Source organism: Barbus barbus, assembly GCF_936440315.1.
Source record: "Barbus barbus genome assembly, chromosome: 47".
NCBI classification, from domain to species: Eukaryota; Metazoa; Chordata; class Actinopteri; order Cypriniformes; family Cyprinidae; genus Barbus; species Barbus barbus.
In genome coordinates, this window is record NC_136725.1 from 7,134,853 (window position 1) to 7,160,585 (window position 25,733).

The 25,733-nt window shown below is 37.4% G+C and overlaps 1 protein-coding gene across 1 annotated transcript in view; it reads left to right on the top strand.

Annotated features, from left to right (window-relative positions):
* The window catches only part of LOC306865832 (protein unc-13 homolog B-like), a gene marked incomplete at both ends in the record, with an annotated part of 80,822 nt that overhangs the window by 40,549 nt on the left and 14,540 nt on the right, over positions 1-25,733 (top strand). The window contains 21 exons of the mRNA XM_079410660.1: positions 400-696; positions 803-893; positions 10,993-11,039; positions 11,233-11,311; positions 12,360-12,434; positions 12,524-12,743; positions 13,371-13,598; positions 13,766-13,907; positions 14,977-15,146; positions 18,010-18,125; positions 18,251-18,414; positions 20,837-20,987; positions 22,053-22,121; positions 22,209-22,298; positions 22,393-22,533; positions 22,928-23,058; positions 23,148-23,233; positions 23,326-23,452; positions 23,545-23,641; positions 24,818-24,961; positions 25,488-25,565. Of these exons, the coding sequence (XP_079266786.1) occupies positions 400-696; positions 803-893; positions 10,993-11,039; positions 11,233-11,311; positions 12,360-12,434; positions 12,524-12,743; positions 13,371-13,598; positions 13,766-13,907; positions 14,977-15,146; positions 18,010-18,125; positions 18,251-18,414; positions 20,837-20,987; positions 22,053-22,121; positions 22,209-22,298; positions 22,393-22,533; positions 22,928-23,058; positions 23,148-23,233; positions 23,326-23,452; positions 23,545-23,641; positions 24,818-24,961; positions 25,488-25,565 (2,743 nt within the window). The remainder of the gene's footprint in view (positions 1-399; positions 697-802; positions 894-10,992; positions 11,040-11,232; positions 11,312-12,359; positions 12,435-12,523; positions 12,744-13,370; positions 13,599-13,765; positions 13,908-14,976; positions 15,147-18,009; positions 18,126-18,250; positions 18,415-20,836; positions 20,988-22,052; positions 22,122-22,208; positions 22,299-22,392; positions 22,534-22,927; positions 23,059-23,147; positions 23,234-23,325; positions 23,453-23,544; positions 23,642-24,817; positions 24,962-25,487; positions 25,566-25,733) is intronic.

Genomic DNA, 25,733 nt, shown 5'->3' on the forward strand with positions numbered 1-25,733 from the left:
TCTGCAGAAGGCCACTTAACCCACGAAAAAGTGCTGCTTATTATAGGTATGCCTATAATAAATATTCAAATAAAAAATTAAGGGGCTCATTTTAATCAGAATATCTCAATATGCTGAATAAGAATATTAATGTGCATGTAAACATGCTCATTGACTTTAGTTTTAGCTTTAGTGTACGAAAATGCTGGCTTTCCCAATGTGTTATTTGTTTCTTCTCAGTGCTATGTGATTTTTGTATAGTAACTGTGCTTTGGTTCCTTGTAACTTTGTATTTCCTTTAGCTGTGTGTAGCATTTACTGTGTTTCTTAATTGGAGACTTGCTAGATGAATGTAGTTTTAAGTCTTAGTTATTGTAAATCACTTGTTGCTATTTTTGTTTCTTTTTTCAACAACACTAGCCCTATGGACTCCAGTCGTTTTGGATCTTCAGGAAACCTCAGCCAAGCTAGTTCTCAGCTCAGTGAGACTGGTCAAGAGAGTGCTGCCTGTTCCGAGTTAGAGGAGTCCTACCATTCCTACCACAGTACCGGCTATCGACCATCCAGAAATGGGCATCACCCTACCAATGGACATACATCCTGGGGGGAAGATGAAGGATTGAAATCCTCCCAAGAAAACGTAAAGGGTATAAGCAGCACCATAAAAAAGGAAGTGGTTTCTCAAGTGGACAAAATGCCTGATAAAACTCTCAAAGGGTAAATATATTGTACTGGCTTATGGTGAATTTCCAATGCACATTTGGTATAATGAATATTCAATAGCATGATTTTTATTTTTTTATACAATGTTTTCTTTTTCTAGCTTCAGGGACGATGGAACGCCTTTGCCATTCTCTAAATCCAGATTGCGCTGGCTTAAGGCAATCAACAAAGTGAGAGTTCAACTTAAGGAGGTATAGTAGGGAGCTCATACCCTCCATCTCCTTTGTCTTCCTTTTTCAATTGATCCAGTTTCACACTTGAGGTCAAACACTACCCACATATTTTTTCCTACAAACCTGCATCAGTTATCAGCATCTTGTCAATCAAAATTATCACTTGATTTTGATCTGCTTAGCTTTATTGCTTTCCAGTAGGTAAGTATAAATTCCACAACCCCAATCAGCTCATTCATGAACATCTGTTTAGGATTGGTTGAGTTTCATCATTTAAGATTTAAACTTGTGAAATGTACATTTTTGAGGCTTTGTGGAAATAATTTTGGTTTGTTGTTGGGTGGTTGGTTGGTTGGTTGCAACCTGGAAATATTAAATTCACGAGTGCAATGAATGTGGTGGTATTCCACTATGGCACTCTATCAGCTAAGCAAGGCATGCTGGATTCTCAGCCTAGACCTGACAGCCTTAATCTGCAAGGGCCAAGGTCAGGCTCTGAAGAGTTGCTGTCTGATATCGCTGATAAAGTCTCGGGGAGTAATTACGCATTGAGCGGCAGGGAGCTAGAGATAGCATGTGTCTTGAAGAGTATTTAATGACTAGTTAAAAGAAATTGGGGACTTGACTTTTAAAGTTCCCAAAATAAAGTACATGGTATGTTAAATATGTAAATACAGCGTGTTGATTTTAAAATGTATGTTCAGTAATTATTTTATTGTAATCATTTTATGGAAAATATAAAATAATGATTAATAAAATATAATAATTATTTTAATGGAAAGATAACAATAAAAGGCCAGAATTAAATTTTCATACCTTTTCCATAAATAATTTAAAACCAGTTTATTATAAAATATGATAAATTATTGCAAACTATTTAGTTCTTGCGCGCCCGCAAGATTTTTTTAAGTTGATATTTTAATTGATTTACCCAAATGATACATTTTTAAATGAACTTCTTGATTATATATATATATATATATATCATAATTATACAGTATATATTTTTTCCTTTTTGTTCATTGTTCTGTTGTTTGTTCTATAAATGTTTCCCTATGTTACTCCTCTCTTTCTTTCACTCTCTCTCTCTCTCTCTCTCTCTCTCTCTCTCTCTCTCTCTCTCTCTTTCTCTCATCTTGACAGCCAGTAATTAGCTATGCTGTTGTCCCCCTTCGTTTCTATCATTTGACCGCACAAAATCAAGTGTGTGAGCCACTAGAAATAAATGAACATTGCGGGCACTTATGTGGCTCGATCACCTCACATTGAGTCTTAATAAATCCAAATTAATAGTGTCACCAAATTATGATGGCAGATCAGATTAATTCCAGTTTAGATTGCTTTGGATAAAAAGTGCCTGCTTAAGATTTCATGTACGAGAATGTCTGTCTATTTTTTTTATGTATAATGTATACAGGTGGAGTCATTTATTCCGAGAGCCTAACGTCGCTCATGCTAATTAAGTGGTCTCACATACGGCACTCTTCATTGAGGCTCCATTATAGGGATTGCTGCCTGAGACTTGTAGCAGATGCTTATGTAAAAGCTGATAAATTAATACAGTGGAGACAATGGGTGTGGATCAACACACTGCTTAGCTGCATACAGAACATAAGAAATGATTTGAGTTAAGCTTATTCTTATAAAAATCTACACTGAAGGAGTTTACAGGCTCTTGTATGCTATTTTACAAGCAAAAATCAAACACAGATAGGACATTTAATCTAGATTTCCACACCTCTCTGCCTTAAAGGTTTAATAAGATTTTGCTAATTCCCTGATTGGCCATATCATCTTTAGGATTGTTTAAAGAGATCTCTTTTTTTGTTTTTTATTCACATTGTATACCATATCATGCCTTATTTATAATGGATTGTTGAGCAGTATTGTAACATTCCTGTCATTTGGTAAATTGATTGTACATTATTTCTGACTGTGTATTTATGAAAGGAGAAAAAGTGCATTGTACTGTAACATGTACATGTTTAATAGGAGGCAGGCACACAGCAATGCCGATAAGAGAGTAGAGATGGAAACAGAGGAGAGATGGAATGCTGGCATTTTGACAATTCCAGATTCGCTTTGTGCTGGAATACATTGCCAGAGGACACCGTGAATACGAGTGAGTGAGGGAGAGAGAGTGAGGAGGATGTTTTAGGCAGAGATGCTCCATTGTGACTGTGTCACACTAGCCTAGACTGGAAGCCACTCAACTGTGCCGATGTCTGTGTGTGGAGAGTGTTGTGTCGGATTCTTTGTTCAAGATGTGTTGGATTGCCAAAGCAGCCGATTGGATAAGTCCTTGCAGAACAGGAGTGTTGATTAGGTCAACCATTTGAAATCCAGAAGCATTTTTATATGCAGGTGGTTTGGATGTTGTTGTATCTTCAAAGTGAAACTTGATATTTTTTTTTTTTTTTTTTCTGGAGGTAAGTTTTGTACTTTTTTTTTTTTTAGTCTTGTGATGATGAATTGAATGAAAATTGTCAAGAAATGTTGAGGTCTTAGTTCACCTGAAAATCGAGACCAAAATATATTTATATTTTAGATAATTTAGATATTTAGATAATTTAGTCTTTTAATGGAACCTTTTTAGGATCTTAATGTTATTGGTCGAAATACGTCCTGATCACTAGTTTAGGAGGTTCATCTGAAAATGTTGAATGCATTATGGTGTTTTTTAAACTAAAGGTTGAATATTTATTGTAATTGAATTATTGTTAATCGTGCAGTTCGGTTTAAGTTTTCAGCGTGTGTAAGTCCTAAAATATAGCCTTTAAAATAGTGATCTCAGACACCAAACACCAGGAGTAATAGAAAGTATTAATTATATCACTTAAAATATATTAAAAATAAACTAACTCGTTCTTTCTTGACCTGCAAATGTAAAGGCAGACAGGACAGAGCACCTGCTTTGGGATAATTTTGTGTGATTTTTGTTTCTGGGTTGTTTGGTGAGGTGGTTGTTAAAACTCATGGTCTGGTAAGGTTGCTGGTTCAGTCTCTGAAGGGCCTGAAAGCTATACATTTTCATATGCGTTTTTTGTATTCATTATACTTTCCTATCAAAAATGCTTATGGATGCGAAAACGCAGAAAATCGAACCTGATCCGAATTTCTTTTTATGACTGATGAAAGTTACTGAGGCAGTGTGTAAACGTGATTGACACAACATGAGGTCGTATTTATTTATGACGAAAATTTCGGACTCCGTGTGCAATGACCTTAAAAGTCAATCTGAAAAGCGTTCGATAACCCAAGTCACTTCTGTAATGTAATGTATTTCCAAATGAAACCGAATAGTCAGTGAAATATATTTGTGAAGTATAGTTGTAAGAGTTCTATACCATTTTTTTCAATAATAACAGTCATATTGTGAAATAATATTACTAGCTGTTTTATATTATAATATGTTTTAAAATGTAATTTATTTCTATGATGCAGAGTAAATTTTCAGCATCATTACTCCAGTCTTCTGTGTCGCATGATCTATCAGAAATCACTCTAATATGCTGATTTGCTGTTCAGTTATTGCCCATTATTAATCTGTGCTCAATTTTTAACAGTAGTTGATGTTGTTGTTATTATCATCAATGCTAAAACTATTTTTACAGTGCATTTTTTTTTTATAGGATTCTTTGAATAAAACAGCTTTTCAAATATCAATCTCTGCTAACATTATAAATGTCTTAACAGTTTTGATAAATTTGATGTATCCCAGACTTTTGAATGGCTGTGAATCATTCCACAAAAATATAAAGCAGCACAACTGTTCTCATCATTGATAATAATAATAATAATAAATATTTATTGCGCAGCAAATCAGCATATTGAATGATTTCTGAAGGGTCATGTGACACTGAAGACAATGCTGAAATTATTGATGCTGAAAATTCAGCTTTGCATCACAGGAATGATAGATTTTAAAAATATATGATGACCAAAAAAACAGTTATCTTAAATTGTAATAATATTTCACAGTATTAAGTGTTATTACTTTATATTTATGATCAAATAATTGCAGCTTTGGTGCCCAGAAGACTTCTTTCAAAAACATAATTATTCCAAACGTTTGACCGGTAGTCTATACTGAATATTCTTGCAGTTATGACAAATTCTAGACCGTGTCAGTCAGCTTAATTATTCGGTTTTAACAGAAGTCAGCAGAATTTACAAACCAATATTTCACACTGGCTCATGACATTGTGTCGTTCTTATTGAGTCCTGAATTTAATAAAACTTATGTGTGACTTGGCCTAGGTAAATCAGGAGCACCACTACTAATGAGAGCTGATTAATCTGAGCAGATGCAGAGTAGTGAGCAGTTATTTTCATATTAGAAATTTCATTTCAAGAAAGAGACATATCTGTCTCTTGGTTGAAATTGCACATTAGGCAGGAATCTGAAATATTTTGATACCTGAGCTATCTGCGGAATAAATGTCACAGAAATTGGTTCACAATCTCATTTAATTCCAGCAAGTTTAACCAGGCCTTTTTAGTCACATATCAGTAATAGCCTCATTGGTCCTTCAAAGAGCGTCTCATTATTGGTTTCTGCCAACTGTGCTCTTATCATGTGAACACAAAAATTCAACTGTTTGGGTGATGTTGGACAGAGGTTAAACCTATAATGAGAATATTTAAATGTGACTTATGAAATTCAGAGTATTTAATATATACCCTTATTGTAAGTTACTGTAGCAGGGGACATTAACATTAATTAAATACAAAACTAGAGCTGATTATGTAGAATTTTAACTTGAGCTGTTTTAACTTAAAGTAATTTAAAATATATCTCAAATTGCTTCATTTGAAAGTATGTAATTTCCTGTATTAAATGTTAAGTTACAAATCCATCATAAAATGTGCTGTCCCTGACATTCATTTTAGCCTATTGGAGACATGTGGCAGCCAGCCAAAATGTGCCCTTGAAAGCCGCCAACCTAAACGCTCAATGTTGAAGTCATAGTAAAGATCATGTTGGCCATTAAATGCTTTTGGAGAATAACACAGAGGACAGTATCTGAATTTCAATGACTGTCTTATTGCTGGCACATATTACAGGAAACAATTTTTATTATTATTATTATTGGATATAAAGGATCTCAGAACATTGTTGATAATAGACTTGTGAACTAAGGCTATAATCATGTCCTAACGTTATGTATTCATTATTATGAGTACTTCAGTATCTAATTTACAATCACAATAATTGATATTTCAACCTTTATTTCAATTTCAGTGCAGTATTTGTTTAAAATAACTGAATATGGTAAAAGTGCCTCTAAATAAATGAAAAAGTGAAAAGCCTAGAGTGTACAGACGAGACTAGCTAACATTTTGTCCTGACAGGCAGGAAATGGGGTGAAGCTGCTATTAGACTCAGCAGGTTCTGCTTAACAATCATAATGCACAGTGAATACAGCTGGGCTGTCACCCTCCCCGTGCTGTAACAGTTACTGTTAGAAGAGCTGACAGGCAAGAAGATAATATGTTGTGTTCTGTGTGGAATATGCCCCACCAGTTTGGCAATGTCTGGACCTGAATCATTTCTATTTGAATGCGTCAAGAAAAAATACAATTAGGGAAAGGGGGAAAGGGAAGTGGTGTGTGGCCAAGTATGGTGACCCATACTTGGAATTTGTGCTCTGCATTTAACCCATCCAAGTGCACACACACAGTAGTGAACATGCACCCGGAGCAGTGGGCAGCCATTGCTGCGGCGCCCGGGGAGCAGTTGGGGGTTCGGTGCCTTGCTCAAGTCGTATTGAGGGTGGAGAGAGTGTTGGTTATTCACTCCCCCACCTACAATCCCTGCCGGACCTGAGACTTGAACCCACGACCTTCGGGTTACAAGTCCAACTCTCTATCCATTAGGCCACGACTGCCCCTCTAAAGTTGGCATATAATCATGTGATATCATTAAACACGTATAACTTTACTCCTTGAGCTGTTTTTGGACAACATGTTCATTAGTGCTCTTTTTCAGCTGCATATGCTTTAACATTATTACAGTGTTCTTCATGACTAGGTTAATTAGCAAGCTATGACCACAATGTGCCTTGTATATCCTTGTAAACACAGTGTAAACCGTCTGTGGTACTTTTTCAGTACCTGGCAGAGATCCAGATATATTAATTCTTACCCCCTCTCTGTGTGGATACCCTTAACATGTAGCATTTATTAAAGTCTACATTAGAATAAATTATGAAAATACATTCAACACCTTAGCTGTGCGCTGACTGTATAGAATGTAATGAAATATGTGGTCACAATCTTTGTTCCAAGCGATAGTGTGCTGCCTTTGAGGTAGAATCCTAACCGATTGATTTGGAATGGCATGCGTGTGCTACAGCTCAACCGTGCCACACAAATATCCTTAGAATTAGACTAAAATAAAGTATTTTTGTAGACTGCACAATTAAGATGCCTACATTTCAAATTGGGAGTGACTCTATAGGCAGCTCACTAGGTTTTAGAACTGAACAAAAGCATCAAGAAGTGCAAAAGACTGAATGGCCATGCACATAAATGTTGATTATTTTTGATTGTACATGCCTATATTTAACTGATTGAAATTTCAATATGTCTGTCAAATTGTAATAATCTATGCATGCCATTGTCCTCAAAAGTCAGGTGTATGTGAAGCTCTGTTATGATCTTGACTGAAAAATGCTTCCTCGTGTACTGTAGGTGAAATGCAACAGCTCTGTAATCGCATGCACCAGAGCTTCAAGGTTCTGGTCAGCACCTGAGGCACACCCCATTCTAAGGAATGTTATCTCGGAGTCGTTCCAATGAGCAAGATGAAACAAATGGGTCGGGTGAACTTCAGCAAAGAATGTCTAAGAAAAGAGACCTTGGCAAAAAGAGGACCCAGAGTCCCAAGGTCAATCGGAGCATACGCAAGAAGATCCAGAAGTTCCTCCAGGGATCGGGGGAGTACACTGCCTATGACTCCCAGCACTCTCCCGTGGAGATAGAGGATGACATGTTCATCTGTGGCATTAAGAGAGATCCCTCTACTCATGAGTGTAGTCTTTCAAGTCAGCGTAGCTTTGAAAGTCAGACTAAAACCTCCAAGAGTGCCGTTATTGGGCAGGGGAGGCGTAGAAGTGATGGCAGTATCACCATTCCATCCATCATGGGAATGAAAGGATTAGAGCCCAAAGACCAAGCAGAAGAGAGTGGATGTGTAGATGGAAGAGGTGCCATGGATAATAAACCAAGCCAAAGTAGTGACGGGGACAAGAAAAGAGAAGCAGGGTCAAGCACCATAGTGGAGCACATTTTGAAGGAGTTGCAGGGGATTAATAAAATCCAAGAGGAGATATCAGATTTGCGACAATACCTGACATCTGTAAGTGGCTCAGTAGATGAGGTGTCTTGCTGCGTAGATGCTGTACTGTTGGAAATTGAGGAGCTGTATTCAGTTGGTGCTGTAGGGAATCCATCACCTCGAAGAGTTGTGGCTCATCAAAGAAGTCCAGGTGGGCAGAATGCCGTTCCTCTCCCGCAAAGTAGAAATAGTAGCCCAGTAGTAAAGCACAGAAAATTGGAGAAGAATGAGGGTAGACCTCTGTCGGCTAGACCGAATGTGTCGGGGTGGGATGAGGAAACTGATTACCGAGATGTACCAAGAAGAACCAAGTTACACACTCCCAAGACTTCTGACAACTTGGCCGCACCTTGTTCCAGATTTGAGAAGTCCAGCTACTGTCATCTTTATGGGCAAGAGTTTACAAGCACTAGTTCCTTATCCTCAGGTCACAGTTCTAACAGTCGAGATCAAGAAGGAAGTTATTTTTCTAGGGAGGTTGACCAAGAGAACAGTGGTTGGAGACGTTCGGAAATGCAGTTGAGCGTGAGTGGAGAAGGAGGATGGAGTGGAGACATTGGATGGGGTGAGGAGGATTACTGCTCCTGCCAGAACAGTGCAGATGAATTGGAAACTGTTGGACACCCAGACACCACATGGTACAGGTACAATGGTGGTGAGACCAGCCATTCATCACGTAGCAGCTCTGAACACCTATCCCTACTGTTTGGAAACCATGATTCCCCATCCAGCTCATCCAGTGTTGTAGATTGGAGGCATCCTAAAAACCAAACTATTAGTGACATTGGCTGCGACTGCACATCAAATTGCATGTACTCTCGCAGTTCTGGATACCACACCATGGATGCATATGCTGATGAATCGTGTAGTGGGCCTTCCCGAAGCCTTAGTTGTTCAACCGTTGGAATGACAGACTATGATGATGGTTCCCAAAATCTACACTCCTCTTGTGAGCATTGCCTCTGTGATGTGGATTCGGAGAAAGACTGGCCAGAGGGGGCTTGCACAGATGTGTATGACCCAGATTACTCTGAAAATACGGACACTGAAGAGTCACAGCCATCTAATCTAGGATATGATGTTGTAAAGATAAGTAAAGCGATGATAACCTTCCACTCTGCTTTAAGGGGAGCCTTGACCAAGCTTGAGACACCTGAACCCCAGTGTCTAGATGAAGACACAAAGTCTGTAGTCCCAAGTCCCTACAAATCCAATGACCTTGAGGAGGATAGCCCCACATTCAGTGAATCAAATGTAGACACTGTTGAACCTTCTTATGGTGCAACTTTAGATCTCAGTGTGAGGCAACATAATTCTCAAGCCTCTGATCCTCTACTATCGACTCCTAGCACGATTTCCCCTTCACATACTCCAACTGAATACTATGCATTAGACCACTCAGATACTGTAGAGGAACCTCTAACAGATCAGAATCTGCAGTGTATTCCAGAGCTTAGCCCAACACATGTGGATCTGAGTTCAGGTATTGTTGATTCTTGTGTTCAACAAATGGCATTTGGCTCAGGTAATATCAAAATAAGTCCAGAGGGCACCAATTCAGGAACACTGGAGGCAGATGTTAATGGAAAACAGGCGGAGCATAGTCTTGACAATGAACCTGCCCTTGAAGACCCTCACCACCAGAAGTGCCTTGCCAATATCCAACGTGTGCTCAAAGAGAAGAGACATCGACATAGATTATCCAGGACTGCCAATGCCTCAAAGAACACTTTCTCTGAGGAGGAATTTAAACAAGGTACAAAAAAATGTCTTCGTTTTTGGTTAGTTATACATGTAATTAAGTTCTTCTGTGAATCTTTGCTTATTTTAATACTGTGTATCAATTGTTGTTCTTTTTTCTTTATTGTCCTGCTCTGTCTTTCAGAGGGAAGCAGGGAACATGACCAGGTCATGATTATGATTATTTGGTCAATTCTCAGTCGTTATTTCTTTTTTTTTTCTTTTTTCATTTACGCCATTTTTTTCTTTGTTTTTCATCCAAAGTTTATTTGAATGCATTATTTTTGGAGCATATTATACATGTACAAAGCTGCCTGCTACTTGAGTTTGCCAAATACAGAAAACTCAATGTTTTGTCTTTTAATGGTTACATGTGTTGTTTGCTTCTGTTTTGTTTTGCTTACTTTAATTTGATTTGCCATCTTTGTAAATTATTAATAATTTTAAATGCTGGTCTTCGTTTTGCTACATTGTTGCTTTTAAAAGCAGTTGAAACATACCGCATGCCCTTGGGGAACTCCAGCTATCCAGCTGTAGTTCCATTTATCTGAGGAAGAATGCTCATGCCATTTTAAAAAAAATGGTTCACCTCAGATGGAAAACACAGGGACAGTTTGCTAAATGTTTGTCAAGGTTTCACTCGTTTCTGTCATCAAGTGAAAAGTGGTTTTTGGGGTGTGTTCATATACAGTAATTATCCTGAAAGTTAGGGGTTTAACCCCAATTTTTTGTTGTGCATTACAAGAGTGTGTTTACTTTCAAAATTTTATTTCTATTTTCCTCATTTCATTGATTTTGCTCTGATCTTATGAATTGCATGTCAGTCATTTTGATTAGATTAAGTATTTTCATCATGAGGACTTCATCTTTAATACAAAGTCATGTTTTAGTTGTCTTGTATTGGTTTGCTTTCTCAGACCTTTTGGTGAAACTCAACCAATCCTGTGTCCTCTGCATTTATCTTAGGTGATGCTCAAGTTGAATTACTTCCCATGCACACATTGATTGATCTAAACTGTGTTTTTGATGCCATAGGGCAAAGAAAATGGAGAGAATTCAAGGCATGCTTGGAGCAAAGCTGGGTAAGTTTCTCTTTAAGCATTATTGCTAGTTGATAGCTGCATTACTTTATTTAACTTTTTCTCTTATGGAAGTATTTATGAAAATATAGAATTATTTATAAGAAGTTAGTGACATTTTATTTACGCATTCATTGTCTATGTATTAATTATTAAGCATGGAAAATACTCCTATACAAAGTGTTGATATCCACAGAAATGGGAGTGGAATATTTGGAATTGACAGTATGCCAGACCTTCGCAAGAAAAAAGCTATTCCTCTGGTTAGCGATGTGGTAAGTACTCTTTCCATGTGTCCTCACCTTGCATTAAAATGAACAAAAGCTACATATGTTTTTTTTATTATAATTCTCAACGTGGTATTGTTTGCCAGTAGGAACATAATCAGTCCAAATCTTGCTAAAATATTAGTTAAAGACAATAGTAAGTTGACAAATCTGGTTTAAACAAAAACATCAGAATATGAGCAGTTTTAAGTTTCATAAGCAATAAATGACCACCATTATAACTTTAAATTCTGACTCAAAGATGTAAAGTGAAATAAAATCAACTCTCTGATCTCTCTCCTCTCCATGAAAAACATAAAATATAATTTCTACAACTCTTTTGAATGCATTCACTCTGCATGGTCAGGCTATGGTAAGTTTTGAGTATAACCCATTTGACTGAACCTATTTTTTTGTGTATATCAAGATAATACTGCATCCGCAGGATCAGTATTGCCATAATAGTTTGCAAATACATAGCTAGAAAGCATAACATTGCAAAAGTAGGCTGTTCCAATGAAATAATAATGGTTAAATTACTTCTGCTAATACCATACATTTATTATGAGATATAATATGAAAATGATTTTATACTTTAATGAATGTATTTGCAAACCATTTCAACCTTACTTGATATACTATATAAGCAAGCTAGCAAAAAATGGTTCTTTCCACTGGTTTACTTTTATTAGTTTGACTTTTCCTCTAACATTTTTGGGCCATCACTTTCAAAGGGCTGTTTTAAAGCGGGTTGTTTGATTCTATATAACAGGGTGTTTTAGATGCTTCTGTTTATACCTAGGCTTATCAGTAATGGTTTGGTTTCTTCATTAATCCCTCATCCCCTTACTGCACAGACATTGGTTTCCACTTTGAATTCTGGGACTCCCATAGTCACCACCCCTAGTTTTGAAGTTGTGGGTTTTTGCTCTTTGGCTTAGATGTTTATTTTTGACATCTGGATTCCACTTGGTTTCTGGCATCTCTTTCACCAGGTGTGTTTTAAGAGATTTTCTATTGGTTTGCTCTGTTCTAACATTTATTCTTTGTATGATAGTCTCTGGTCCAAGCCAGGAAGGCTGGCATTGCATCTGCGATGGCCTCGCGCTCCTCCATAAAAGATGAGGAACTGGTTAGTTTAACTTCTGTCTGTTTCTGACTATATTAAATAATTATTTTCTAAATAAATATTTGATCACTTTTACTCTTTCACTTCTACAGAAGAACCATGTGTATAAGAAAACGCTGCAAGCTTTAATCTACCCCATTTCTTGTACAACACCTCACAACTTTGAGGTATGGACGGCCACAACGCCCACCTACTGTTACGAGTGTGAGGGGCTTCTTTGGGGCATCGCGCGTCAGGGCATGCGCTGCACGGAGTGTGGGGTCAAATGTCACGAGAAGTGTCAGGAGCTGCTGAATGCTGACTGCCTGCAGCGTAAGTATGAGCACCTGTGCTCTGTCTGACCCAAAAGACTTGCTTGACAGTCTCCTACCTTCATCTGCTGCCTGAGAAGGCCACATTTGTGGGGTTCAGACAGCCTGGCCTACTAGTGCTTTCACTAGTAGTCGGACAGAGAGTCGGTCACAAGATAACTTATTTTTATTTTTTTTACATTATTTTCTATATTAGACATCTGCCCTGTTGAACTCATTTACCCAAATGGGCTTCCTTCAGTGACATCTTCCTTGTTGACAGGTCCATTAGCCAAAATTAAGAAAATGATTTAGAGTTGATGCTCACCGTAAAATAATCATCACACACATATTTTATAAGACAGGGTGTCTTTAGGATTTATGAGTTTGCCATGTTTTACAGTTTTTTTTTTTTTTTTTTTTTTTTTTTTTTTTTTAGGGTGTTTTGACATGGAGGATTTTTTGCAAATGGAACATGGAATACATTTAATTCAAGTGCTTTAATTGTTGATTTTTATTAAAAAAGTAATCAAAACAAATCCATAAGTAATTTATGACTTTTTTTGTTTGCATTTAATTTACAGTGTCATTAATCCAGTCTCCAGAAATAAAAATGGATGTTAACCATCGTTAACCCTTTTTAATTCAGGTGCGGCTGAAAAGAGCTGCAAACATGGTGCCGAGGACCGCACTCAGAACATCATTATGGCCATGAAGGATCGCATGAAGATCCGTGAGAGGAACAAGCCTGAGATCTTTGAGGTCATCCGAGATGTGTTTGTGGTCAGCAAGGCTATCCATGCTCAGCAGATGAAGACCATCAAGCAGAGCGTCCTGGATGGAACGTCCAAGTGGTCAGCCAAGATCACCATCACAGGTTGAAAAACTGATCATTGCCATTTTTTGGGAAATGTCATTCCATTTTTATTCAAATTAAATGCAGCAATTTAAAAGTCATTCTAAAATTCAGTTCTGAATGATGCACAGTGCAAATTCTCTCTATGCTTCGATGACTTCCCGTCTTCTAATCTGTCTCGGTTATAGTTGTCTGTGCTCAAGGACTGCAGGCTAAAGATAAGACCGGCTCCAGTGACCCCTATGTGACCGTCCAGGTGGGTAAAACCAAAAAGAGGACCAAGACGATCTATGGCAACCTCAATCCTGTCTGGGAGGAAAAGTTTCATTTGTAAGTATAATTCTACCAATCAGAGACCATCTCTTTGAATGAAGTGTCACTCTTTGTTCCTTTGTTGCCCTAGGCTCACTTAATCAGAATGTGTGTCACCCAGTTTTTGATCCAATCTCTTTTCACTATCCAAATAAACTTGTCTGAGTGAACAGGCTGTGGCTTCACCCAAAAATGAAAATTCTGTCATTAATTACTCACCCTAATGTCCTTTCAAACCCGTAAGACCTTTGTTTATCTTTGGAACACAAATTAAGATATTGTTGATGAAATCACATTGTTGATGAGAGCTTTCTGATCCTGCATAGACAGCAATGCGACTGATATGTTCAAGGTCCTGAAAGGTAGTAAGGACTTCATTAAAATGGTCCATGTGGCATCTGTGGTTCTACTGTTATGCAGCTACAATAATACTATTTGTGTGCAAAGAAAACAGTCTTCGACGCGCGTTCAGGAGAGTACCACAACGCATGATTGAATGGATGCTGAGGCTGTGATTTTCTGTGGCTTTTACTGACCAAGATCTGTAGACTGGCATTGATTCCTCCATAATGGAAATTGGGGCAACATCATGTAGTCAAGTCATTTAATCAACCATTACATTCAAAAAAATTAGGTCACACTTTAGTTTGGGGACTAATTCTCACTAGTAATTAACTATTAACTATGATTTTTGCCTCAATAAATTCCTAATTTGCTGCTTATTAAAAGTAAGGTAGTTGTTAAATTTAGGTCTGCGGTGGGATTAAAGGATCTAAAATATGGTCATGCAAAATAAAGACTTAATGTGCACTTTATAAGTACTAATAAACAGCCAATATACTAGTAATATACATGCCAATAAGCAACAAGTAAACAGCGAGAATTGCTCCTTTAAATAAAGTGTTACCAAAAATTACATTAATTTATGACTCACAAGAAATTATTTTTAAAATGTATAATGATTATTTTTCTTAAAATGAGCCGTACTCAATGTATGCAGCCGACAAATGCAATATACAGAGGGTATCGTCTTTAAAATCAGATACACAGTTTCTGATCTTCAACACAGATATGTTTTGTCTTCCAGTGAATGCCACAACTCCTCTGATCGCATCAAAGTTCGTGTTTGGGATGAAGATGACGACATAAAGTCGCGAGTTAAGCAGCGTTTGAAGAGAGAATCTGACGACTTCCTGGGCCAAAGTATCATTGAGGTTCGCACACTGAGTGGAGAAATGGACGTCTGGTACAACCTTGGTAAGCCCTCAACTGGTGCTTTGTATGGTCTTATTTTTATTTTATTTTATAATTTTTTTACATTGAGCTTCAGTGTATAGGCTGCACCTTGTCCTTATCGCTCTGTAATAATGTAGAAGTTCAGGGAATTGCAAGATATGCAGGAACTTGACTTCACTATTCCAACAACCGGCAGCATTTCAGTCATTTTAAGGCTGGCTATTGGATTCAGAATGTTGGAATGAAACCATTGAAATGTTTACATTTGATCCAATAAAATTTGGTATAGGCTGGTGTTTGTTGTTTGTTGTGTAAGCGTCTCCTCGGATGACACTGTGTGCTGTCATTGTGGCTGGATGCATCTTTTTAACGTGTTTGGTCCTTTGTGGAAAACCTCTCTGCCATGCTTTGACTTCTCTATAAAAGGAAAGAGGTTATTTTGTTGCTAAAATATTAAACCCAAGGCACTTACAGAGCACAAAACGTTCACATTGACTTATATACTTGTTGTAAGGACAGTTCACCCCCCCCCCCACACACACACACAAAATAAAAATAGAATATTCTGTCAAGATTTACTCACCCTCACCGTTCTGAACTCGTATGAGTTTCTTTCTTCTGGAGATAATTTGGGGAAGGTTCATGCTGCTCTATTCCATATAATGTCAGTTTTCTTTGAAAGTATTACTATATGGTTTGACAGTCTCCTGGCATCATGCAAATGTATTTTAGTTGTTTGTAGTACAAGAAACCTCACTATACTGAATTGTGGGATTTGCTCATGATGATGAATGGTGTAGACCACCTCTCTCTAAGTGGGACGTGGCCCATGCTTCTAAGATTTGTGTGTATACTCCATTACCCATGTCTCCTAACCTGACAGCCTGTCCCTTCTCGCCCAATTACCCCAGTGTGCAGCGGCCCAGAGGCCTCCAGGACGTCCCAACCATGAAATCCACTGCTCCAAATTCTGTTTCTCTCTCACAGCTTTTTTTCACATTTCATTATTATACTGATGTAATCTAGCCTTTGTTTATTCTCTCATTTCTGATGTCCTCATTTGTACAGTCCATTCTACTGTTCTGATACTTTTTCCTCTGAATCTGTGGCCACCACATCTGCTGTAACAATTATTCTCAATAGTAGTAATTCAGCTTCATGTCCTCTTGTCACTTTCTCACCCGTATCATCCTCTCTTTCACTCTCTCTCTCGCTCTCTTTCTTTCTCTCTCTCTCATCCCTCCTTCGAAGCAGATATCCTCCTTGATTATTATGTAGCCCACTCCAGTCGGAAATTCAACACTTAGCCGACACACATAAATTATCCCAATAATTTGCCTGTCAGGGGAAATGGTTAGGGAAAGAAGAACCCGGTGTTTCTATTAAAAAAACCTCACTGTTAACTAAAACTATTTTTGATAATTGAAATAATAGAAGAAATTAAAGAAATATAAGATGAAAATCTTAAACTTGAAATGAATCTCAAACGCTTCGTTGTCTACAAAGTCCCTCCTTCTGACAAGTGTAGTCTGCTCTTATTGGCCAACTGGCACAGTGCGTCGTGATTGGCCGAACACCACAAGCTGCGTCAGAAATGTAACGCCCCTTTCCATAATCGCAAGCTTCAGCTTTCAAAATTATAGTAAAGACAGTTAATAATGTCCTTAGTTTTACCATCAGTTCAAGCCCGAGAGGGGAACAGTCGCGTGACAGACAGTGATGATGCTCTTATGTGTTTGCACACAAGCCGCGATTGTGTGACCGTTTCTCCCTCTCTCTCTCACACACACACACACACACACACACACACAAACGACGCTGCGCTGTGACTCTCTCTCTCTCACACACACACACACACACACACACGACGCGCAAAATTCCACATTTAAACAGTCAATGGCAAATACTTAAACTAATAACAAAGCATACAGTCGCTGATTCAGAAGCGCCAGATTGTCAGAGCAAAGTCAGAATTACCTCCTCTCCTAGGTTCACGAAACGGTCGTCCATAAAATGTGTTGCTGCTCTGTTGTAAGTAATCTTAATGATTCCTGCATCTACTTACGGAAGGCCAAATAAAGTGCTTCTGCTTTCACCTAGAAACACACAGAGTCTCCCTGTCATGGCTGTAACACTAAGGTTACTGAAACTACGCCTTCTTTCTTTGCGTGAACATTTGGCTGGCATTATGCAAATATTTCCACTTCGTGACGTAGACAAGTGGGGGCGTGTTCGAACGAGCCGTTTTAGGGGGGCGTGGCACAGTCTTAATTTTGATAAAGAATATCTCTTTGGTTTTGAGACTTTAGTCTTTGCAACTTCAGGGATCTTATCTATGCACAATCAGCTTGTAACACTCCACAAAGAGAAAGGAAAACTTGAAACTACATCTTTGTAGCACGCAGCTTCTTTTGACTTGTTGCTTTATTTAAACTTAATTTAAGATTATTCAAATTTAGTTAAAACCAGTTGTATCTAACTAGTACTAGTTTAAATGATCATAACCAAATGATTTTCATGATGTTTGGTTCTGTTAACTGCTCTGAAACAACTACATCCTTCCACCAATGTTATGTAGAAATGAAGCGCACAACATGACTAAATCCAAATTTGTAGTTCTTAATATAGTCAATGTAAATGGCTAACCTATTCATTATACCTTATTATACCTGAAATTATCAAGTGAATGAAACCATTCCCTTGGCAATCACCACTAAAGAGAGTCCTTTGGCAAGGTAGTTTTATTGTGGACACAGAGACACACACAAACAAATAAACACATTCAGATCCTATCTAACCCTGAACAGTTATTTTTACTGCACTGTTCCCTTGGGTTAAATATGTCTGCACATATAGTAATTATTCTACATATCTCACCCCACAGAGAAAAGAACGGACAAGTCTGCTGTTTCTGGTGCCATCCGTCTTCAGATCAGTGTGGAAATTAAGGGTGAAGAGAAAGTGGCCCCCTACCACGTCCAGTACACCTGTCTACATGAGGTAGAGGAACACAACCAGCTCACAGACTACCAGTGTCTGCATTAACCATCTACAGATCTCGCATTATTAGTCAGTGGATGTTGGTCTTTTAGTGAATAATATTTAGTCTCTGTTCTTTCTCGTAGAACCTCTTTCATCATATCACAGATGTCCTCGGTCAGGGTGTGGTGAAAATCCCAGACGCACGTGGCGATGATGCCTGGAAGGTGTACTTTGACGATGTGCCACAAGAGATAGTGGATGAATTTGCAATGCGCTATGGGATTGAATCCATCTACCAGGCCATGACGTATGTATTAGTCCACCCTCCATACTACCATCATTTGTCTTCATATATCTTCATTCCGTCCACTAAGCCATCTGTTTTTCCTTGCTGCATTCTTATTGATTTTTCATTTATTTTTTCTTAATTTCATCTTTCTCATCTAAACGCGAACATTAGGCCATACAGTAGGCCATCCAGATGACGCAGACCACTTTTATTGCTTTATCAGAACAGATTGTAATATTATAAGACTTGTTAACCAAGACTTGGATACTCTGCAGTGAATGGGTGCCGTCAGAATGAGAGTTCAAACAGCTGATAAAAACATCACAGTAATCCACACCACTCCAGTCCATCAATTAATATCTTTGTGAAGGAAGCGTTGTTATGGATTGTGGACTCTTATTTTGGCCAAAGGCAAGAGTTTAAAGTTAAAACATCTTAGTAATGGATTTGATTCTTAAAAACATGCATCTTTTCACTTCTCAAGACGTTTATTGATGGACTGGATTCGGTGTGGATTACTTGTGGATTATTGTGATGTTTTTATCAGCTGTTTGGACTTCTGACGGCACCCATTCACTGCAGAGGATCCATTGGTGAGCAAGTGATTTAATGCTAAATATTTCCAAATCTGTTCCGATGAAGAAACAAACTTATTAAAGAATAGTTCAATAAAAAATAAAAATCTGCTTGAAATGATGTTATATTATTTCAATCAGTTCATCCATTATTGATGGAAAATAACCAATGCCATTTTTCTGTAATTATTTTATAAGTTATCAGTTTATCAATTATTTTATCTTTCATATTGTAGTACACAATTATGGTTAACTTATAGGGATGATTAACCCAAAAATGAAAATTGTCATTATTTACTCATGTCGTTCCAAACCCATAAGACTTCTTTGAAAAACACAAATGAAAATATTTTTAATGAAACCTGATAGGTGTATGTCCCTATATTAAAAGTTCAGTTAACTAAAACTTTGTAGCGTTGTAAAATGAATCCAAATGAATAAAGCCGTTTAATCCAAGTTTTGCAAAAAGATATCATTGCTTGATTTAATGTGTGCTTTTTACATATAAACTTGAGACAATCAGGAGTTTGTGGGCTTTTGCACACATAAGTCAGTTTACCCGATAATCGTACTGAAGCAATGGTACACTACAAGATATTATGGCAAGTTTTTAGCATCTAAAAACTACAGCCCGACTATAATAACTTTGCCAATCAGTGAAGGTGAGCGGGGGATGAATAAATACAGTCTTCTCCATGGCAGTAGCTGAATCTTGACTAGCAAGGGCAGTAAAGAAATGAACTCCTGAGTGCTGTTCGTGTCTGTGGTTGTTAATGGCTTGAGTGGGAGTCAGTCTCGATCAGGCATCAGGAGTGTGAGGAGATGCTCATTAACAGAGCACATCACTCAAATAAAGCACACGCAAGCCGCCATATCTTACACCGAATGGGCCACAAGGCCAGTTGGAGCAATGACAGATCCATCTAGCCAGCCAATCAGCAGTGATTTAACTAGGCCCCTCTCAGACAGACCTTTTGTAGAGAGCCATTGCCACTGAGTGAGAGCCAAAAGTGTAGAGGTTGTCTCAGTTCAATATATTGTTCTGATGAATTTATTTTGCCCTGTGCAAACTGTTTCGCTCTGTTTACTAAAAACTGAAACTAAAATATATTTTTTATTACTTGAAGTAAAGTAAACTTTAACTGAAAATATAAAAAACTGAAGCTTGTTTCCAAGGCAACATTTTCGTTTTTGTATAACTTGAAGTACTAAAATATCTAAAACTAAATGTGCTAAAACTAAAACCCAATAAAAACTATACAATACATTATTAAAAAAAAAAAAAACTAATAAAAATGACAGAAACAGACAACAAATTTTACAAATAAAATGAATAAAAAAATGTAACAAACTATAATATCAGTGATACTAAAATAACTGCTTATCAGTGATTTGGAACACTCTACCGTATTTCAGAAGCGTTTGATATTAGCATGTTGCTAAGCTAACTGTGCGTTACATAAATATTATTTACGAAAACTAGGTAACATTTTGATTGCATTTCATAAATTAATAATTTAATTGCATTTTAATTACACTCGCCGTTTTTAACGATTTATTTATGATCAACATGTTTCTTGCCTTGCCTGCCATCTCGGATATATTTTTTTCACTGAGCTTGTTGCAGTGCATTCTGGGATTAAAAGAATAAATGCAATGCTGCTTTCAAAATTATCTAAATACTGCATTTTTGAAGATAGTTTGATCCTTTTAGTTTTAACACGCTTTTGAAACATAAATGCTGCCTAGCTAGGTTTTGGAATAGAGTGATTGTCTTTTTTTGTTGCACAGATTGGATGTATAGTGGATGTGTTTGAAATTAAGCAATTTTATCCTCTGCGTCTTCCTTCTCTTTGTGGACACAGGCACTTTGCATGTCTCTCGTCGAAGTATATGTGTCCCGGGGTCCCTGCTGTGATGAGCACCCTGCTGGCCAACATCAACGCCTACTACGCCCACACCACTGCATCCACCAATGTCTCCGCTAGCGACAGATTTGCTGCATCCAACTTTGGGGTATATTCAACTATCACTCAACATGCAGACTATAAAGAACACATACATATCTAGGTTATTCTGAAGGTCTGTTCACACCAAGTCTGATTTTTTTTCATATAAAAACATGTACTAGAATTATTTTATTTTATTACTTAGATGCCAAGTTATTAATTATGGTAGCTTTTTGCAAAAATAAGCATGTTTACATGTAAAACAAAATGCTGTCATCCAACTAAAATCACTGAAAATGCTTTCAATATTCAGAACTTCTTCCATTTACATAGCTTTGGGGTTCACAAATGATCAGAAGTATTTTTTGTGGTATTTCTGCATTTTGTTAATTGAGATTACAATTCATATAAGGACTTAAATAGTAGACACAGTTTCAGTGTCTCAGCACTAAACCAGTGAACATGTTCAGGTCCTCAATCAGGAAATTCACTGCAAAATCGAAAGACCATTTTGAAAATGGAAGTGTCTATTGTGGCAGGTTTTTTTTGTCTTGTATTGACCGGCCAGCTAAGTACAGCACCATGGGATTCACAATTCAATGTCACCATTATGGATTGGAACACTTCAGCTAATTGCAAGCTGTAATTATAGTGTCAAGACAACAGTGTCACTTTGATGTTATTCTTACTATAAGTTGTTTGTGAAAAATACGTTTGTTAATGCTATGTTGTCATTAGCACTTAGAACGTTAGTTGACTCAAAATCATTATTTACCCAATCTCATGTTGTTGTATGACAACAAAAATTGGATTTTGATTCATATTATCAATCTCTAAAAAAGGACCAAAAAGCACCATAATGTATTTTAATAGTTGTCCATAGGTCCTGTGCACTATATATATATATATATATATATATATATATATATATATATATATATATATATATATATATATATATATATATATATATATATATATATATATATATATATATATATATATATATATATATATATATATATATATATGTATGTGTATATATATATATATGTCAAGATGCATTAGCTAAATATTTCCAGTCAGTGTCCTGAATGGCTGAAAATCGTACTTTATTTTTCTCGTCTTGTAGAAAGAAAGGTTTGTCAAGCTGTTGGATCAGCTGCACAATTCCCTGCGCATTGACCTCTCAATGTATCGAGTGAGTGTTGGTGGAATAAACAGTTTTTTTCATTTACAATTTTAGATCTTAACATTGGTGATTCTCAGTGACTTTTCTCTTTCCCAGAACAACTTCCCTGCAAGCAGTAAGGAGCGTTTGCAGGACCTCAAATCTACAGTGGACCTCCTGACCAGCATCACCTTCTTCAGAATGAAGGTCAAGAAGGAAAAAAATAGAATCAGTTTTGATCCTCAATCCATATATTCCGTAAGTGCTTAATTTGTCCTTCATTTATATGGCCTCTGGACAGGTCCAGGAACTGCAGAGTCCCCCGAGAGCCAGTCAGGTTGTGCGAGACTGTGTCAAAGCCTGCCTCAACTCCACGTATGACTACATCTTCAACAACTGTCAAGAGCTGTACAGTCGCCAATATCCTCAGATCGGAGACACGGTTGGACAATCGCTCCCTTACCATCCAGCATTTATGACTGTAATGCTTTGTATTCTCACAAGTTTTAAAGCTGAAGTGTGTCATCTCTGGGCGAGAGGCTTCACCAAACAGTGTTGCAGAAACAGCCCCACACCCAGACTAACACCATTGGTTGAGCCGGTGTTGCTCTGCTGGGCTGTTGAAGATGTTTAAACACCATTTTAAGGGGCCGTTCACACAAAATGTCTTTTTACTTTCCACGGTTTTTAAGTGGAGTGTGGAGCTACTTTTCCATTTTTCCTTTGTTTTTCTATGTAAAAGTGCCCTAGATGATAATTTGAATGTAAATATATAGTAATAATTAAAACATTAGTTCATGTTGATTCATGTCTTCTTTTTTTCTTTTTTTGCTCAGCATAAGGAGGAGTGCACCTCAGAAGATCAGGGCCCAAGCATCAAGAACTTAGACTTCTGGCCCAAACTCATTACGCTGATAGTGTCCATCACTGAGGAGGACCGTAACTCCTATACACCAGTCCTAAACCAGTAAGTGTGCACACAAACCTGAATGCACACGCTCTATCCAACTCTATTGTCCTGCCATCATGTGACACTTTGTTACTGTATCTCTGCAGGTTTCCTCAGGAGCTGAATGTGGGAAAGTTGAGTGCGGAGGTCATGTGGAATCAGTTCTGTCAGGATATGAAGTACGCCATGGAAGGTCAGTACCAATTTGGTTCATTGATTGGGTATATTGGAGATATGTCTTTTTTTTTTTTTTTTTTTTCATATTTACATGTTCTTATTCCACAGAACATGAAAAACACCGGCTGTGTAAGAGCGCAGACTACATGAACCTGCACTTCAAGGTCAAATGGCTGTATAATGAATATGTGAAGGATCTGCCAGCTTTCAAGGGAGTTGTGCCCGAATACCCCACGTGAGTGAGCTCTTCATCATCTCAACTACTAAACACATTCAGAAGTAAAAGCGTTTTTGATGTTGGTTCACATTATGTCTTGCCTTTTCCAGATGGTTCCAGCAGTTTGTGCTGCAGTGGCTGGATGAGAACGAGGATGTGTCCATGGAGTTCATGCATGGAGCCCTGGAGAGAGATAAAAAAGATGGAGTAAGATGTTTTTCAGTGCAATTCCCCTCTAATAGCCTGTTATCTTTCACACGTTCTCATCACAGAAGTGTTTCTTTGCCTTTATGATGCTCTTGTGTCCACAAACTGGTCATTTTGCTTTTCAAAGCTGTTTAACAGTTTAAAAGTTTTGCCATTTGCAAGTTTCTCGAGAGCAATTATATTAATTTTAGGCCATCTATAAAAAATAAATAAATAAATAAATAAATAAATAAAAAAGTTTATTCCTGTTTGTTAAAGGAATAGTTCACAAAAAAAAAAAACAATAAAAATTTGCAGACAATTCACTCACCCTCAGGCCATCCAATATGGAAATTAATTTATTTCTTAATATGAACAGATTTGGAGCAATTTAGCATTACATCACTTGTTCACCAGTGGATCCTCTGCAGTGAATGGGTGCTGTCAGAATGAGAGTCCAAACAGCTGATAAACACATCACAATAATCTACAAGTAATCCACACACCACTCCAGTCCATCAGTTAATATCTTGTGAAGTGAAAAGCTGCATGTTTGTAATGAACTAATCCATCATCAAAAGTTTTTAAAACTGTTGCTTTTGGCTAAAATACAAGTGCTCCATTTATAATTTTGCTTTCCCCAGGGAAAAAGTTATCTCGTCTGAATCAGGAGAGCAATATGCACATATCAAGCAATGTTTACAAGTGAAAACAGTCCAAAAGAGACAAGAAGGCACCGTTTAAGTTAAAATGTCTTAATGACAACTTAATGACTTGTTTCCTACAAACATGCAGCTTTTCACTTCACAAGATGTTAATTGATGGACTGGAGATGTGTGGATTACTTGTGGAGTTTATTGTGATGTTTTTATCAGCTGTTTGGACTCTCATTCTGACGGCACCCATTCACTGCAGAGGATCCACTGGTGAACAAGTGATACTATGCTAAATTTCCCCAAACCTGTTCTGTTGAAGAAACAAACTCATCTAAATCTTGGATAACCTAAGGGTGAGTAAATTTTCAGAAAATGTTCATTTTTGGGTGAATTATTCTATATAAAAAATGCATACATTATGAGGGATAGTTATGAATATTGTCTAGTAATTGTGCTATATAAATAAAGGTGACCTGACCTGTCCTGACACAAGACTGAATGGAAATGGCTTTTAAATAATGTGCTTTTGTCTTCTCTACAGTTCCAGCAGACATCAGAGCATGCTCTCTTCTCCTGTTCGGTGGTGGACGTCTTCACCCAGCTCAACCAGAGCTTTGAGATCATCAAGAAACTGGAGTGTCCCGACCCCAAAGTCATGGCTCTCTACAGCCGCCGGTTCGCCAAGGTGGGCCAGCATCCCTCCTAATCCAGTTACAAATAGATTCATGTCAGAACAAATGTTGGCTGTCAGAGTATTATCTTGTTTTGAGAATTATCTGTGATTTCTGAGAGAATGGCCCCGTTTTAGCAAAGGGCATCTCAGTGCGGAACAAATGAAGAATATCTGTGCAGCCAAAACATTTGTCTGAAAGAATGAGATTCTATTGTAATCAAATAAAAATGCTTAATGCAGCCCTTTCCATTAAGCTTCAGTCATTCCCCAGACCAAGTCTGGCAAGCTTCTCTGAGAGAAATGCATAGCTCCCTCAAGAATCTTTATCGTACACGTGGAGAGCTCATTGGGCTGATGTCCAGCAGTTTTATGGTAGCAAACACAATCACTGAGTGCAGAGATGAGCCCCAGAGAGTTTCTACTAGATTTCCTGAAATGTTAGCTTGCTTTTTCATCTGTTTGCTTGGTAATGCTATTACCAAGACATTTTGACTTTTGAAAAACGTTAATCTCTGTTCTTATTTCTTTGTCTTCACAGACCATTGACAAAGTTCTGCTACAGTACAGTGCCATTTTAAAGAAGAGCTTCCCATCCTATTGTGATAAGGAGAAGATTGTAAGTCGTTCTCCTGGTAGTTAAGGCTGACATTTCTGTTAGTTTCTCTAATAGATGTCTCTGTCTTTGCTCTTTCATTTGTAAAGCAGTTCATTTTGATTGCATACATATTTGTATATATTATATAATATACTATATATGTATATTGAAGATATAGTATATTATTAA